General features: G+C 46.6%; 1 protein-coding gene across 2 annotated transcripts in view; it reads left to right on the forward strand.

Moving 5' to 3' along the window:
* The window catches only part of PPP1R1B (protein phosphatase 1 regulatory inhibitor subunit 1B), a 70402-nt gene that overhangs the window by 24744 nt on the left and 27310 nt on the right, over positions 1-18348 (forward strand). For both annotated transcript variants that reach the window (XM_054993271.1, XM_054993270.1), the window contains 2 exons: positions 2664-2686; positions 7853-7928. In XM_054993271.1, the coding sequence (XP_054849246.1) occupies positions 2664-2686; positions 7853-7928 (99 nt within the window). The remainder of the gene's footprint in view (positions 1-2663; positions 2687-7852; positions 7929-18348) is intronic.

Raw genomic sequence — 18348 nt, forward strand, 5'->3', positions numbered from 1 at the left:
GGTCCCTGGCACACTGGATCTGCCCTTCAAACCATTGGTCCTACCCATTGGTGAGTGGGCTCCACCCCTAAGTGGATGCCCATTCATTGACAGATTTGTGGCATCCAAGAGTTGGCAACTCAACTCACAACCAACACAACCTCTCTTCTTAGCCAACTGGCTTATTTTTTTTCCAGAAAGATCACCCCTGGGCTTTGTTTTTCACTCTCAAGAGTCAGCTGGGAAGCAAGGGTTTTGTTTTCCAAAAATGATCTTTAATTTTTATAATCTCATATGCTCACACCTCTTTGAGATGCTCACCTTACTTTCTGAGTCCTCCGCATCTAGAGCAGAGGAGGGCCTGGAGGCATTTTTGCCTCTCCCCAAGCTTCTGGCAGTACACCTCTTAGCCTAGTTCCTGGTAGCTCCTTCTACCAACAAAGACTCTGCTGTTGTACAGGGAATAGCAAGAAGCGTGGATGGAATCTCTTCTATTCCACAGGCTGGTTCCCATCCAAGGAACATTCCCTCACAAATCCTCCAGCAAAGTTTACGTGGCCAAGAAATGTTCACAGAAGGAACAGTGCATGCCCCGCTTCTATTGCTTCATTTCAGCTGAAATTTTGTCTGTGGCTGGCCATGTTTCAAATCTCAAGCCTGGGCTCTGAGAATTTAGCATGCCCTGCATTTCTGAAATGAGTCCATCGGATATCCATGCACTCTCAGAATTCCTGTCTTCTATTCTGGAAATTCTACTTCAACCCCCAGATGTGTTGTGAGTAATAGAAAAGAGCTCTGCACATGCTCAGAGATAACATTTTTCTTACTGCTGCTTCATGTCTTTGGAGGCAGAGCCTAGGCACTGAATGCCAGTTGGTGAACTATAAGAAGTGCCCCATGCCTACATGTTCACAGTGGCTAAGGACAAGCGTATCTCACTAGGTCAAGAAACCAGCCACCATAAGCTTTGGAGATGGGATGCTGAACTTCTGTAATCACAAGTCATGGCTTTGCACCTTAGGGCAGTGGAGCGCAAGTGAATGGCAAGTGAACAGGGAGGAATACACATGAGTCTGTTCACTTGCCAGGCAAGTGTCATTCGTCACTTGTAGCTTGGCCCTAAGTGCAAAATTCTACCAATCTGAACCCTACTAATCTGAATTCTACCAGTCTGACTATTCATGGTGCCACCCTTGGGCATGTAGCTCTGTTTCCTAAGAGAAGCAGAGGGTGGGTCTGATGAATGTCAGGCTGCCAACAGCCAGGTGAGTCGTGGACTTCTCCTGGAATTACAACTGATCTCCAGGCTCGGCTGCAGAGATCAGTTCCCTGGAAGAAATGGCCGCTTCAGAAGGTGCACCTGCAGTGGACCTGGGGACAAGGAGGGGAGGTGTATAGTTAGGCCCTAACAGTGTAGCTAGGTCCTTGGTGGATGGAAAAGGGTTGCATGGGAAGGGGTTGGTTTCTGAGACAAAAGGGCGGGGCTCAAAAGGTTTGCTTGCAGGCTGCCTTAAGAGCCCTGGCACTTCCTGATTTGAGGGGAGAGTCTGCTGTAGGGTTGCCATCTCTGTATTGAAAAATGCCTGGAGATTTGGGGGTAGAGTTGGGAAAGGTCAGAGTTTGGGGAGGAAAGGGAGCTCAGCAGGGTGTGATGCCACAGAGTCCACCCTCTGAAGCTACTCTTTCCTCCAGGGGAATTGATGTCTGTAGTCTGGAGTTCAGTTTTATTCCAAGAGAACTCCAGGCCCCAGCTGGCAAACCTACTCTGCTTTCAGAGTAGGCACCATGCATGTAGTTTCCAGGAAAGCCTGTGCTAACTTCTCCAACTGGGTTATTAACATCTCTTTGCTAACATTTAAGTGGCCACTATGGCCCGATTTGTTAGTGGACCTCGCTTTGAACAGCTACAGTGCTGGGGCATCATCGCCCATATGATGCATAGCAGATGCACGGGCCCAGCCGACCTAACAGGGCTATTACAAAAAAAGGAGCGAACGAGTCAGCCCCATCCATAAATCCAAACAGATGAGTGGGTGTCTTTTTGAAAGATAACTGCTGGGCGGCTGCTTTGCACAGCAAGCTGTTTGTGTATGCAGCTCGCTGGGGCAATTTTTTGAAGTGTGCTTTGAAATCCCTTCTTTTTGTGGTTTGTACATAGGCGGTGGCTTTAGGATCCCCCAAGTGCCGAGCCATTCATTCAACCAGGTTGCCATCTGGAGATGCCTCCATGCAGCTGTGTTTCAGTGGGCCACCCACCCAGCTGCTTGTACAGATGAGCTGGGGTTGCAGGGTCATCGAGGCAGGTTTGCTGCAACAAAATAAAAGAGGAGTGCCCAGGCAACTTAAAGACTTACCATTTTTTAAAATCCAGCAGAAGCCTTCATGAGTCGGAGCACATGGACTCTGGATCTAATCGAGCTCTGATTCGTGCAAGCTTCTGCTGAGATGCATTTTGTTAGTGTTTAAGGTGCCACGGGTCTCTGTCATTTCCTGGACAGCTTTGTGGAATGATTATGCTTTGCTGCAAAACTCTCTTAAGCTATGAATTTAACCTGTTGAACGTGCACTCCTCTACAGTGAGGCGCATTCTTTAAAAACAAGAGGCAGCTTGCAATCCTATGAAAGATGTCCGTGTCCCTTACTTTGACTGACCATGCGATTTTTTCTCCCCTTGTTTCCTGCAGAAGATGAAGCATCTCCTTACCAGGTCAGTATTCTTGACTGTAATCACAAAGCTTTCTGATGGTGGGCTAAACTGGAGGGGGAAATGCATGAAAAAATCTGTGCCTTAAGAACAGATTTAAGCAGTTTCCAGTAGCAATTTCCTCTCTGTAGGGCAGTGGTACCCACTCAGTGGCTCGGGAGCCACAGGCGACTCTTTGACATGCCACCAGTGGCTCTTCTGAGCACTCTTCCCCAATGTGGCACCAGCCCCATGTTCCAGGAATGTATCAAGGCCACCCAGGCTCCCACTCTGTGGCTCTGAACTGAATGCCCGTTGCTTGTCATGGTGCACCCAGCCCAGTGCCTTCTCTGCCCAAGAAAACCTTGGAATTTACCTAAACACTGGTAACAAAAAGTGCTTGATGAATTGAAAGCCAAGCTTGCTCACTACTCCCCGCCCCCAGCACATGCAAAGAATGTTTATTTCTGCCTGTATTTCCCCCTGACTTCTCCTCCTCCAATCATATTAAATTCTTCTGTAATGCATAGCAAAATAATACAGGGGAATGGGATCAGAAAGTCAGGAACCTGAAGCTTAGTGCCTTTGAAAAAGACTGGCTGCTTTCCATTCTCCACCCCCTGCCCCTGTGTGACTTGTATGTTGTTTTATCAGCTTATCCCTTTAATTGGGCAGGGAAGCTTGCCTCCCCTCATTTCCAATTTGGCAGTTTGTTTTTAAAAACATAAAGCCCTTGGCAGAGGGCAGACAGAATACAGAAAACACCCCCCACTCACACACACACACACCTGTTTCCCACTCCAAAACGAGATGAATTAAAAAACCCAGAACACAATCCATATAATATCTTTTAGTAGAACCAACCACATGAAGCATAACAACATGCAAGCTTGTGAGTTCTTCAGAATTTCTTTCAAAATAAAGAGGGCCAGTAACATTTTCCAAAAATACAATAGGGGTGTCTGGGGTGCAAAGCAAGAGAGGGTGGATGTAGAAAAGATGGACAGAGGCTAACTTGGCTATCGGCTGGTCAAAGGATGTTTAATTTAATTAATCAGCCACCTTTTTACTAATCCATTCCATAATTAACAGATTCTATTGAAATGACTTGCGCATTGCCAGAAACAGCTGTCTATTTTTAGGTAATGAAAGAAGTGTGAGAACTTGCAATTTAATACACAAAAGCGAATGCGCTCATTGTTAGAAAAGAACATGTCATTCCCTGTTTCTTTCCCAGCTTGAACATTTCCCTTTTCATTCTCCCTGACAGCAAAACTCCAGAACCAAAATTGAAACCTGTGTGAGCTTAATTCTTAGCCCCATTGATTAAATGTTGCCATCTCTGATTCCACAAGGAGAGCTTTAGTTGATTGATCGATGGCATAGATAAACTGCTTGTCTTTGGTTGTGCAACTTTAGGCTGGCCCAGCGTGGAAAACTGGCACACAGACATTTCCGCACGACTTACCTCAACCCAGAACGCTGTGCAACATGCCGAAAAAAACACGGAAGATCGTGTTTTCTTGCGTGAGTTTTGCGCGATGTTCGCGCAAAACTCATGCGAGAAAACACGATCTTCCGTGGGTTTTTTTCTGCATGTTGTGCAGCGTTCTGGGTTGAGGTAAGCCGTGCGGAAACGGCCATTCTTAGGAAACCTCAGATCCTGTTTAGCTTCAGCAAGATGGTTCATGGGTTTGCCAGCTCCAGCGAGGGAAATTCCTGGATATTTTAGGATTGGAGCCTGAGAAGGGTGGAGTTTGGGGAGGGGAAGGGAAGGGACCTCCGCTGGGTATAATGCCCTTCCAAGATAGCCATTTTCTCCTGGGAAACTGATCTCTGTCACCCTGAAATCAGTTGTAATTCGAGGAAATCTCCAGCCACTACTTGGAGGTTGGGAACTCTATTTCATATGCCCATGACTAACATTCTGGGCTCTTTGTTCTACTGATTAAAGTTTGCAGACCAACTCCTAGAGGCCTTTTATTCCCTTTGCAGAGATAATAAGTTCAGTTTAACAAACACCGTTTAAGACTGTGAGAATGAAAGAGTTAAAGGAGTTAAAGTGAGGATCAAACAAGAATAAAGATACTTTTGTTATAAACCCTACTTCTGTGCACTGGAGTGACCATTTTCCTAGTAGGCAAGACTAGTACAGCCACTGCCCGTATGCTATGTCAAAAGGATTTTTTTTCAGGGAGTATGCCTCTTGGGCATTTGGGACTTGGGCTGAGACAGGATAACATCATGAGTACCAGTGCGTCTTTTAAAAGAAAAAACAAAGCACTGGCTCTACCAATTGTTAAAATTTGGCTGCTGTGGGTTCACACATTATTTTCTCACTTCATGCAGGTATCTTTCCCATAGCACAGTGCTTGTGTTTTCCCACAAGTGTGCTGAACAAATTATTTCCTTTGAAGGGAGCAAAAATGTTTACCCAATCTGCTCTTCAAGAATTTTGCCTGTATTCTCACCCTATCTAGCCAACCAATAAGCTGCCCCCACTATGGACTTCTCTCCCATTTGCTATGTGATCCCAACCAATCAGGGATTGGATAGTGAACATGATGGCGACAGTTCCATATGGCAGAACTTTTCCAGGTTGTGAAAGTGCCTCAAGCCTCAGAGGAGGCTGATATGGAAACCAGACAAGCCCGCTGTGATTCCTTTGCAGTTCATTTTGCGGATAACATTGCTTGCATCCACCATGTTAGACACCACCGTTGGACAGGTTCAATCCCAGGGTGTTATTGGAGCACAGTCTGGTCTTAGTTGTATGCATGACTTTCATTTCGTGAAGCTTGATGATGTGGACAAGGTGCTTTGAAGTGTGCAGCCTACCACACCCATTCTTGACCCTTGCTTTTCATGGCTAATTGTATCAAGCTGTCACATGAGCTCAACAGGTGGCCTTGCGTAAGCCACTCTTCTCAGGCCCAGCTGTATTATGGGGATAATAATGGCATTGACTTTCACTGCCTTGACTGAGGCACTAATCTGTCTAGAAGAATGGTGTAAAAGCACAGTTATTATTTACATGAAACCACTGGGAGAGGTCATCTGGGGATCTGGAGTGAGGTGCTGCCAATATGTGGATGACACCCAGCTCTACATCTCCTTAACAGCTAAGCCAGGTGGGCCTGTGGAAGTCCTGAACAGGTGCCTGGAGAAGGTAATGGAATGGATGAGGGCCAATAGAGTGGAGCTCAATCCAGACAAGACTGAAGGGTGATTTAACAGAGAAGCTGCTCAGGGACTGTGGAGAAAGCCCGTCCTAGAGAAGAGATGCTTCTAGAGCCTGGCCTACGATTGGAGGCTCAGTTCTGCTCCATGGCACATAACACCTTTTATCAGCTCCAGCTGGTTTGCCAGCCCAGTTCCCTCCTAACAGTCTGCAAATATGTATTGTCGAAGGCTTTCACGGCCAGAGAACGATGGTTGTTGTGGGTTTTCCGGGATGTATTGCCGTGGACCATGGCAATACATCCCGGAAAACCCACAACAACCATAGTCTGCAAATACTTTCACACTCTTTCAAGTTGTCCAAAAATCCCTGAAAGGGGATGTAATTCCCATAGGAGGCAAAAGTAAGGTTGCCAACTCAAGTTGAAAAATTCCTGGAGATTTGTGGATAGAGCGGGAGGAGGGTGGAGTTTGGGGAGGGAACTCAGTGGGGATGTGATTCTGCCATTTCCTCCAGGGGAACTGATCTAACACTGAAGATTAGTTGTAATTCTGGGAGAACTCCAGGCCCACTTGGAGATTGGCAACCCTAAGCAAAGGAATTTGTGAGATGTGCCTCCTGTTTGGGCTCAGACATAGGGAGGCCCATCAAGAACGCAGCAAATAAAAATCTGATCCCAGCAAATTTTTCATTTTGGGGGGGGGGGTGCATTAGCCAAACTTGGGAAAGGGGCTAAACTTTGGACCACATGCCAAGATCCAATACAGACAACTTTTTAAGAAAAACTGATCTTCATTATATAAATTAAAAACGAATCTAAGTAGAGTACCCCAATTAAAAGAAACACATTCAGTGTACCTAATGCTAGAAGTCTTTCATACTAAATATATTCTTTCTGACTGATGCTCTCTGGATGAACTCATTAGGTATAGTATTAAGATCCTTCTTCCAAGAGATCTGTTTATGTCTGTGTAAAACAGCCATGTGATGACCTTTCTGATGTGCAGGACGAAGCAGGTAGCATTAAGCAAATGGTTCTGTCCTTCAGTTGATAGATGGGAATGAAGAAGCTATTTAGATGTCACGTGCTTGGGTGAATCTGGCGTGAAAGTTGCATGGTCCATCAAAGACACTCATTTGAGACTAATCAAGCCTAGCAAAAGCAAAGGAGAAAATGAAGTGCCTTTGGAAAGGAGAGGAAAGGGAAGGGGTTCTGTTGGGATCTCACCTGTTGTGGTCATAGGTAGACCAAGCTAAAAGGAAGTGGAGGCTGACTATACCACCAAGTGGTATAGTCAGTTTGTGGAGCACAAGTGAAGCGCAAGTGAACAGGGAGGAATACACGTGATTCTGTTCACTTGCCAGGCAAGTGTAATTCGTCACTTGTAGCTTGGCTCTAAAATGAACCCTCTGTTAATGAAGTGGTGGATTTGGGGGGGGGGAGGTCTTTTTCATATGAATGCTGAGAAGCCCTTGCTTATAGTTTGTGCCATCTTAGACAGCCCTCCTCCTTTTCTTGTGCCTGGTAGGGGATGCATCTTCTGAGTCAGTGCTCCCCCCCCCCCATAGGCCCCCTCTCAAACCAAAGAAATGATGTGTTTGGACTTAAGGGTCTCCTTTTTTATTAATATGGAAATGTGTGCAGATTTAATCAAGGAACTCATTGATCAAGACTTTTATTATTAATCAGCTGTGATTTCTTTCATCGTGTTACCACCCTTATTTGGAATCTGGCATTTCCAAAGCAACTTCCAAGGTGCAGTGTGGAGGAGCAGCTGCTGGGGGAAACAAGAATGTGAAAAGCCCAGCGACGCACATGCAAAATCCACGCTTACTCACAAAAGAGTACCTTGGATCAAAGCCAGTCTCTTAATTTAACCAACTCTTCTGATTGCTTTCTTAATTTTTCCACACTCTGTCACATCCCCAACTTTAGCTCCTCTGGGAAATCTTCCGAAAGTGTTCTTCCTTTGAACCATTGACTTTGTTTCCTCTTCTTTTTTTTCCAGAGAGTTTTGGGTGAAGGCTACCACCTTAAAAACAAAAGGAATGCCCCCTGTGTCTATACACCCCCTTCTCTTAAAGGTAAGGGAGCTTGGAACGGTCCTTGCAGTTTGTTAAATATGAATGTCAAAGTGCAATTGGAAATCTCCAGTGGCCATTTTTGTAGTGTTGGACTCTGCTTTACGTTGTGCCACATAGCAGTCAGGGTCTCCGTGGGAGTTTAGGAAGCCCTCTAAACCTTAGCCTAGCCGCTTAAGCAAGTAAGTGATAACAGCAGTTCCAGACTTTCTTGGATGAGACGGATCCTCTGGATCCATTTCAGTTTGGTTTGGGGATAACCGTCACTGGGAGGGATGTGGTGAAGTATAACCCAGCTGAATCTCCTGGTCCAGATGTCCTTTGACTTTTGGTATCCTTCTGAATGAGATGGGTATTGGAGCACCATGCTCTGGTGGTGCCGTCCGTTCAGGCTGACCGGTTAGAGAAGGTGGAGCAGACAAACAGCTGTTTGGTCCAATGGCACTTAAGTTTTTGGAGTCCTGCAGCTTTCTTTCTTGTCTCCCATGCTATTCACCTCCTGCTGGGAGAGGCCATGAAAGATTTGGAGTGAAAGATGACACCCAGCTCTATTTCTTTTTCATCATGTGAATCATTTGAGAGAGTGAACAAGCACACAGAGGCAGTTCTGAGCTAGACCGATCAAGCGAGAGAAGCACAGCGGTGCTGTTGTGGTCGATACCACCCAGAAGAGGCTGGCCTCTTCCGGAAGGTGTTGCACTCCCTGCAAAAGAGCTGGGGGTATCAGCTCTTAGATCCTTGCCTTCAGGTGGGGGCACAGCTTCCTCTGGAGTGTGTACTTTCTTGAGCCAGCAGCAGACCTTTCTTGATAGGCATAGTGGTCATGACTGGTTATGCAGTCATGCAAGTTAGATTGCTGCATCGTACTCTACATGGGGCCACCTTTGAAGACTGGAAGCAGAAGTAGAGTTAAGAACAAGATAGGTAAGCTACAGACTAGGGCCTCAGCTTATAAGGGGACTCTAAATAACAAAACCGACACCCAACACCAACACCAACAAGCCGTTAGAATACAGTTGCCAACCTCCAGGTGAGAACTCCTGGAATTACAACCATCTCCAGACTATAGAGATCATTTCCATTGGTAGAGCATCTACTTTGTGTGCAGGAAGTCCCAGGTTAAGTCCCCAGCATCTTCAACTAAAAGGATCAGGTAGCACATGATGTAAAGACTGCTACCCAAGATGCTGGAGAGTTGCTGCCAGTCAGACAGTACTGAACATTGATAGACCCAGGTTCAGTAAAAGGCAGCATCATGTGTTCCTGCGCATGTATGTGGCTTCCTGGGCCTAATCCAAAATCCTGGCTCTTGCTTTAAGCCTGCTCCCTGTACAAGCCTGCCCCATCAGCCTCTTAGGCCTTGTTCGGTTCTCAACCTGCCAAGAGAAAGGGCCTTTTCAGTGGTGGTTCCTCCATTATGGAACTCACTTCCCCAAGATCTCGCATTATCCTGGGCCTTCTGTTGATTATTTTTTTAATCTCCTGACCTTTCTCCATGGCTGCTATTTTAAAATATTCTGGTTTTATTATTGGTCTTGTTATTTTTGGTTTTTGCTAATCTTAAAATTTTTAACTTATTTTTACTGGACAACAGCCATAGCTGAGAATACAGGAAATAAATGTTTTAAATAAACAAATAAATTGCAAGCAGGTAGTAGTCTCTGAATGTTGAAGGAATAGCAGTAAGATCACGCTCTTCCAGTCCAGTACAAAACACCAGATCAAGGGCACGACTTATCATCCATGTATGGCCAGATATCTTGTGAAGCAAACCCAAAGCTGCTGGAGAAGCCACGAAGTCCTGAGCTGTTCTGGACAGAAAGGATTGGCTGTGAATGGTGAAAGTCCACCCACTCCCGCTTCAGCACCATTTCCATGACCAAGGCTTCGTTATTGGGTTACCAACTCTGACTTGGCAAATTCTTGCAAAATTTGGGAGTGGAACCTGGAAAGCCTGGAGTTTGGGGAGGGGAGGGAGCTCAGGGAGGTAATTCCATACAGCCCACCTCTAAAACGTCTGTTTCCTCCATGGTAATTTATCTCTGAAATCTGGAGATCAGCTGTAATTCCAGGAGAATTGCAGGCTCCACCTGGAGGTTGGCAACCCCACCCACACAAGCAAGGGACCTGTTTGTCTGTGGAGTGATTGACACAACAATGGAATCCCATTTATGCCTTGATGATCAAAACACAGGCTCCTAACTGAAGATTTGTGGACAGGGGATAAGGGAAATGGAATCACGAGAACCCACTTCTGTGACCATCCAACCTATGCTACTGCTTTGCCAATAATCATAGAAGACACAACTCAAGGCTCAGACAAATTAAAGATGTTCTTTTCCAACCAAAAATGCAAATTGCAGGCTCCTGCATCTTCCATTTGCCTTGGGGAACATGCAGGCTTTAACTTTTCATCTGCATTTGGTGGGCTCCCCTACTGTTCTAAAGGAGAAAAACAAACATTTTCCCTATCAAAATGCCAATAACTGGGAGGAGGAGAGTTTTGAATACTGAAACAAAGAGAAGGTTGAAGGGTTAACCTTCCTCTCGCTTCCCTACATGGCCCCGGGGCAAACTGTGGCTGCATTTCAGACTCCTACGTTTGCGCCCCAGACAAGCTAATTCCATGTGCCTTGTCAAACTAGGTCTCACTAACAAAAGACAGGTCAGTTTATTCATTCAGGATTAAATCCTGGATAGCGGTTGTTCTTTTCTTATTTACCAACATGACATTTTACAGCAGCACTTTAACACCCAAAGAGTTATTGATGTGGCATTTAGGAAATCCTTGGCAGACAGGAGGTATGGCATGGCAGATAACCTGAATAAATTTAAGCTTCCTCTCCCTAATCTGTTTTCCACCACCTACTCCAGAGACTTCTAACTGTATCATCTCTCCCACCCACAACAAGTACAATGAATTCAGTTACCTACGCACATAATAGCCAAGTACCAGATAATATATAAGCAATGCCCCCCAAACGCCTTCCAATAAATACTCTCCCTTACTGACATCCAACAGCCAGTTAATACTGTGCCTCTAAAAGCGGCCTGAAGCGCGTACATTTAGCAAGTGAACCTTTCCCCCACCATTTCACCAGAGCAGTAAAGAAATCACCTTCCTTTTATCAGTGCCAGAGTGATGTTTAAAGCAGCCCTAATAAAATCCCCCCAAGCATTCCAGTCTTCTCTGTGCCCGCTGTCTCTCACACTCTATCCAACCATCCATCCCTGCACACCTTGTTCTCGCCTGTCAGTGCTGGCTTCAGAAGGGGGCAAGGATAGATGGTTGCCAGGACTCCCCCAAATCAGCGAAAGTATCTTGCTCCAAGAGACCTGCCGTTTGCATGGAGTGCCCAAGAAGGCTGGAAGCAGCACAGAGGAAGCTTCAGTTTGCACACTCCACTAGGGCTACCAACCTCCATGTGGGGCCTGCAGTTCTCCGGGAATTACAGCTTATCTCCAGACTATAGAGATTAGTTCCCCTGGAGGAAATGGCAGTTTTAGAACCCAAATGTTATAGTATACCATAGATTCTAGGAAAATCAGAAGTCCTAGAGTGATATAACATCCCCATTGACCCCCCCCCCCCCAATTCTGCCTTCCCTAGGCACTGCCACAAATATGCAGGAATTTCCCAAACCAGAGTTGGCAACCGCATAACCCACACTCCACCAAACTGGTGTGCTCTTTCTAGTTGCTCCACCTCATGTTCTGTTCCCCAAATTACAAAATCAACCAGCAACAGCTCTCCATTTGCCACTTTCCCTGAGCTGCATTAAGGAAAGTAAGAAACACTGATGCACATTCAGAAAATGTGTTGTGCTGATCTGAACTGCCAGATTCTGATTTGTATAAGTAGGAAGTTTTGTTCTGCATGCCTCACAGGCATACATCGCCCTCCCCTTTGCAAATGTAAATCACAAATACCACCATCTTGGTAACCTGCTCTTCTCAGACCTGCACAACACACCCGTACTTCTAAATTTCTTCAGGCCGTCAAAGAACTGGCAGTGCTAAGGAAACTGGACCATTTGGCACTTAATTTGGATGTGTTAAGTGCCCCATCTTCCTGCCCTACACTTTTATTTTTATATTTTCCACAAGGAGTTGACAACTCCATCTGTTTGATAGCTAGCCGTTCTGCAGGAACAAAACTGACGGGGGTGCCTCCGGAGATGTGGCTGGGTTGGACTGGGGGGCACCAATGTGTGTGGGTGTGTGCATTCATGTACCAGACTTTGCACCACTTCATGTTAACTGAAGTCACTCTGTATCGAGAGAATCTAGAATCCATGGAGATGAGCTGACTCACGGCCATGCGTGTGTATAATCCCACTCCCTGACTGTATCCTTACAATTATGGCTAGAATCCCAAAGAATAATGTAACTGTTTGGGTTTATATTTCTCAAACCACAACCCCCTGGGCCACATGGCGAGCCAATTTTAAAACTTTTAAAAGCAGATTGTGATATGGCACATGGAGCTACTGTTTGAAGGGGAGAAAAGTAGGAAGAAATCCCACTGGTGACACCCAAGCACTTTAGTGCACCTAAAATAACTTTAGGGATCCTAGCCCAATGAGGTGGATTAGTCTGAGAGTTCGAGAACATTTTAAGGTTTCTGTATTGGTTTTAGTTTCAGATGGGTAGCCTCTCTACACAAGACATCTTACAGGGAGACACTCAAGTGACATTTTCTGTGTGGTCTTATATTCAAGTGAACTCTGTCTCCCTAGCAGTGTGTGTATCCACAATGGGAGAACAAGTGTAAGATCTTTCACTTGACAGTCTCTGTGTAAAATGTCTTGTGTAGAGAGAGACTGTCTATAGTCATAGAACATTTTCCAGAGTATAAGCATTTGTGAGTCAAAGTTCTTTTAATCAGATCTGACTCACAAAACCTTATACCCTGGAAAATTTTCTTGGTCTTTAAGATGCTATTGGACTCAGATTTTGTATTGATTTTAGAGGACTTTTGCAAATTTAGTTGCTAGGGTTGCTTTATCAAGGGGAGAGGGGCCAGTTTGGTGTAAGGGTTAAGAGCAGCAGGACTCTAATCTGGAGAACTGGGTTTGATTCCCCACTCCTCCGCTTGAAGCCAGCTGGGTGACCTTGGGTCAGTCACAGCTCTCCCAGAGCTCTCTCAGCTCCACCCACCTCACAGGGTGATTGTCCTGAGGATAAAAATAACAACACACTTCGTTAACTGTGCTGAGGGGGAGTTAAGTTGTCCCAAAGGGGTGTATATAAATAGAATTTTATTATGTTATTATTTTTTTTCTGCTGCCATGAACTGCTTTTACATTTACAGGTATTAGCATGCTTTTTCCAGCATGGGTACCTGTAAGTGTTCCCCGGTAAAGGTAAAAGCAGATCAGGGGTGCCTGTGCTGTTATAGCAGGGTAAGAAAGCTTGTGTATTATTAGCCTTAGAGAATGTTAGAAAATGAAGGTCTGCTCCTTTAAGAATACAGGCTCATGGGAATTGTAGTCAGATACTCCCTTCTGACTCCCTTCCTCCTGGGATAAATGGGACATATGAGATTTATTGCCTCTCTTCCTGCCTTTTACCAGCATAGGGTACCTGTAAGTGTTCCCCAGTAAGGGTAAAAGCAGATCAGAGGTGCCTTTTTCCAAAGAGAAAACAGCATGGAAGGAAAAGGGGAGAAAGCTGCCACCACCACAGCATTCTCTTCTTTGCCAAAGCAGTCCTCCTGAGTCCGCAAACTCTGCAAAGGAAAAAAGTCAAATGGAGTACAAAAGAACTCTTAAAGTGGGGCCCAAGTGCTTAAGCTTCAGAGTGGGGTTGGAAACCAGGTCTCTCCAGTCCAGCCCTGCCCCACGCTGTATTTGTTATAGTTATATTATGTTTCCCAGTTAAAATCTTCAAAATCATACAGTATACAAATGGCTAGCCAAGAATGAGAAGAAGAAACAAGATCAAATATGCACAAAGACAAAATATATTATCATTCACTTTGTACAAGGCAGCTAAGGAGAAACCAAGTTACACAACCGGCGCCACTCCAAACGTCTGCTCCTTTGAAACAAGGGAGGTCAAATCAACTCCCCATCTCCCCAAGAACTGGTGCTATTAAATGTGGGATATGTCCTCATTAAAACAGCAATAATCACATTTGATCCTGATCAAGGGAAGTGAGCTGCCAAGCGTGACGGAGACTAGGCTCCATGAAGTTGCCACTCCAGTCTTTTCACAGGCTGGCCGTGGCCATTCAAGGGAGCTTCAGCGTGAGGGAGCTGAGACAGGTCTGTGGCATGGTCTTGATTCCTATAGATTCCAACTAGGCCATGCAACACAACTGGACCACTGATGAAGCATCCGTAGGGAGGAAAAGACCTAGATCTTCATGTCCCTGTCCCAGTGACCTCTTGGCTAGCTTAATGCCATATATTCTTCATGAATAGATGCCATGTCAGAACAGGGATCCAAACCTGAGAGTCTCTCTACATGAGACACGGGGGCGTGTCCATCAAGTGTCAGGAGATGCAATGTTATCCGGGAAGCGTAGTTTTGAAAGACAGAGCCAGTGGAGATTGATCCAGAAGGGATGGATTCTCTCACAGCTGTCTACCGCCTCTGCCGTGTCAGACTATCTTCCCTTCTGCAGCTTTTATCCTAACTCCCCTCGCTGCTTAAAACTTTGAATTAACTGAGCCTCAGCAGAGCAAAGGCCGGTTCTGTCTTTCAAAACTACATTTCCCGGCTAACACTGCCTCTCCCGACACATGAAGAACATGTGTCAAAAGTATTATGTAGAGAGACTCTTGAGTATGCCAGATCCTAGTCTGACACTGTGACCAGTACGCCACGCCAACTCTCCCACCCTTGAAGATGGTTTGGAAACTGCAGCTGGTATAAATTGCTGAACTAGGTTGATATTAAGCATTAACTAGGGAAAAAAACATATGATACCTATAACCTGCAGTGGCTACTGATATGTTTGCAAGTGCTTTGCAAATCCAAGGACTCCAAGATCCAGGTCAAACATTCTAGCCACCGTTCCACCATGCTGGGTTGTCCTTGGCCCCTTGAATTTTCTCTCACTCTCACCTTCAAACAGTCATTTCTTATTCCTCCTCTCTCTATCCATATCTACGTTTACAGCTTTGACATATTGCCAGGTACAGATGAGTGACAGCAGCACGGCGCCAACGCATGTGCACACATGTACATGGGCTCACGCACAGTGCCTACAAGCACCTTCCAAATTTAGCACTCGCGTCAGCAGCATCCCCCTTTCCTCCCTGTGACAATCGGGAGCCACTTCCCCAACGGAGGTTGGAAGCGCCAAGGTGGCTGCAGCCCGGAGCGTGTTTGACAACAAAAGCCCTATTTAAAGGCCTCCTTTTGCTGCTGTGTGTGTTTCTACAATCTGCTGTTTGTATTGTGAGCACTGCCAATTATTACTGGCATGCTTCCTGCACAATGCAGCCCACAGTGAGACAGGGATTGGCCACCTGCAGGATTCTCAACTCTGTCCTGATTTCCTCTTGTCATCTGGGAATGAAACTATTTTCTTTTGGCTACTGAGTGCCTTGTAAAACGCCCTAGTGAGGCCACCATAGGAGACTTGGGTTCCCTTTGGGCCACCAGGAAGAATGAACTTGAACTGAAGCAGGTACAAAGAAGAGTGGCATGAAAACCAGACTGATGAAGAGACACAAGGAGAAATTTAGTGAGCACAGCCTGCAGCAGACAGGAGGCCGCAAAAGGAATAAGAGAGCATTCTGCAAAGACATGAGGGGCTTACTATTTAGAATTACTGTTATTTTAATCAAAGTTACTTTTTACTGCTTCCAGCAGGGAGGGATGCCTTTTCTCATACTCACATCATTTTATCTTTAGAGTCTCTATGCACAAGACATCTAACACATGAAGTACACGTGAGATGCAATGTTAGCTGGGAAGGGTAGTTTAAAATGACAGAGCCGGCAGCAGGGGAAAGGCTTTGCTATATGCTGGAGCTGTGTGAAGGGGCTGTGAAATGCCAGAAGGGAAACTTCAGCCCATTATAACCTTTCCAGGTCCAAGCCTGGCTCTGGAAGGCAGCTCTAGCCCATTTCTATTCCTCACTGCCCTCTGGTTGTAATTCCACACAGCTTTAGAATGGAGAAGTGAAATTGACACATCCTTCGGGGAAGCAAAGATGAAATTAATAAACCCTCTGAGGAGCCATCTCCACCAGCTCTATCTTTTTAAACTACGCTTCCCAGCTAACATTGCATCTCCCTACACTTGATGAACACACGCTGTGTACAGGTAAGATTGAAGACTGGTTCAGACATTACGGTCGCAGTCCTTGCACGCTTCCTTTTTCCTGCTCCTCTTCCTTCTTCTGAACTTACAGCATTTTCTCCCTTTCCCATAATACTAGCACTTGAGAGCGCCAACAAAGTTAATGTGCAATAGATTCAGGATGGACAAAAGGATTTCTTTACTCAAGCTGTAAATAAATTATGGAATGCACTGCCAGTGGAGGGAGGGATAGCCATGAGCATAGACAGCTTGTTTTAAAAGGGACTTAAGATATTTCATGGAATCATGGAGAAGGATATTTCAGAATCATGGAGGCAGGGCCGGATCCAGGGGGGCAGGGGGGGGTAGTCTGCCCCCCGGCGCCGCCAGGGAGGGGGCGCTGGGAGCAGCTGCCAGCTGCCGGAGCGCGCGGGCAGCAGTGCAAGCAGCCTCGCAGCCCCCCGCGCTGCCTTTCGCCTGCCCCGCGGGACAGGGGGCAGCCGGCTTGCTGCACACCCCCTGTCCTGCAGGGCAGGCAAAGGGCAGTGTGGTCACCCATGCCATTCACCTCGCAGCCCCCTGCGCTGCCTTTTGCCTGCCCTGCAGGACAGGGGGTGCACGGCAAGCTGGCCGCCCCCTGTCCTGCGGGGCAGGCGAAAGGCAGTGCGGGGGGCTGCGAGGCTGCCCGCGCCATTCGCCTGCAGGGAGGCGAATGGCGCAGGCGGCTTCCCAGCCCTGCATGCTGCTTCCGCCGCCCTGCATGATAATGTCACCAAAATGATGTCATCACACCGTGCCGGGAGTGCGTGCACGCTGTGTGCACACACGAGGTCAGACTAGGGTTGCCCCGGGCACCGGCAACCCTAGATCCGGCCCTGCATGGAGGAGAGGTCCATCAACAGCTACTAGATATGTTGACTAAAGGGAACCTCCACTTCCAGAGACTGTCAACCTCTGAACACCAATGGCTAGGAGATAACACCAGGGGAAGCCTTGACCCCTATACTCTTTTTGTCTCTCCCCCTGCCCCCTGCCCCCAAGCAACTGGTTGGCTGCTGCATGAGACAGGATGCTGGACTAGATGGATCGTTGGTCTGATCCTGCAGGGCTCTTTGTGTATTCTTATCTGTCGCCCCCCCCCTTTCAGTAAACCATAGTTGTGTGCCTTTTGCATGGTTGCTGTTGCATGCACCCTGGGAGGAAATCCAAGTGTAGGGCATACAGGAACCCTATGAGCAACCAAAAAATGGTTTGGCCTTTTTGTACTAACAAAGGCCAGAGACAGTAGCTGGCTGAACCATGAGTTCAAAAACCCAGGATTTGAAACAATACAGAACACAGGAATAATTAACCTGGAACAGCTGTTGGTGCAGACAACCTTACTGGCTTCAGCGAAGTGTGGTTCTTATACAGGTGCTTCATTCCTAGCATTGGTTGAGCATGAACTCTATTAGTAGCGTGAGCAATAAATCTGTGTTAAGCCATCCCCAGTATCATGAGAAGAAGTGACTGACTCCAGAACTGGAATTTTATTTATTTGATTTTTATGCCCCGCCCTCCCCACAAATGGGCTTAGGGTGGCTCACAACATTCATAAAATACGATAAATTGATCATAAAACTGTAAAATCAGTAATAATCTTAAAACAGTCATTAAAATAGTTCGGACGCCGTATATATAGGCTGCTTATAGCTGCATATATGCTATATATGGGAGTCCATATATAGGCATACACATGGGTATAGCACATGGCTGAGGGCAGTCCCAGAAAAAGTGGTGGTCTTAGGTGGAAGAGGGGGCAAACCTGCTGATCCTCAGCCAAAGGCCCGGTGGAACAGCTCCATTTTACAGGCCCTGCTGAACTGTAACAGGTCCCGCAGGGCCCGGATCTCCAGTGGGAGAGCGTTCCACCAGCACAGGGCCAGGGCAGAAAAAGCCCTGGCCCTGGTCGAGGCCAGACGGATGTCCTTGGGGCTGGGGACCACCAAGAGTTGCTTGTCTGCAGAGTGCAACACCCTGCAGGGGACGTGATGGGAGAGGCGGTCCTGCAGGTATGCAGGTCCCAGTCCGTGAAGGGCTTTAAAAACCAAGGTTAACACCTTGAACCAAATGCGGAACTCCACTGGGAGCCAGTGCAGCTGGCACAGCACAGGATGAATGTGTG

The sequence above is a fragment of the Eublepharis macularius genome, chromosome 12 (genome assembly GCF_028583425.1).
Source record: "Eublepharis macularius isolate TG4126 chromosome 12, MPM_Emac_v1.0, whole genome shotgun sequence".
Classification (NCBI taxonomy): Eukaryota; Metazoa; Chordata; class Lepidosauria; order Squamata; family Eublepharidae; genus Eublepharis; species Eublepharis macularius.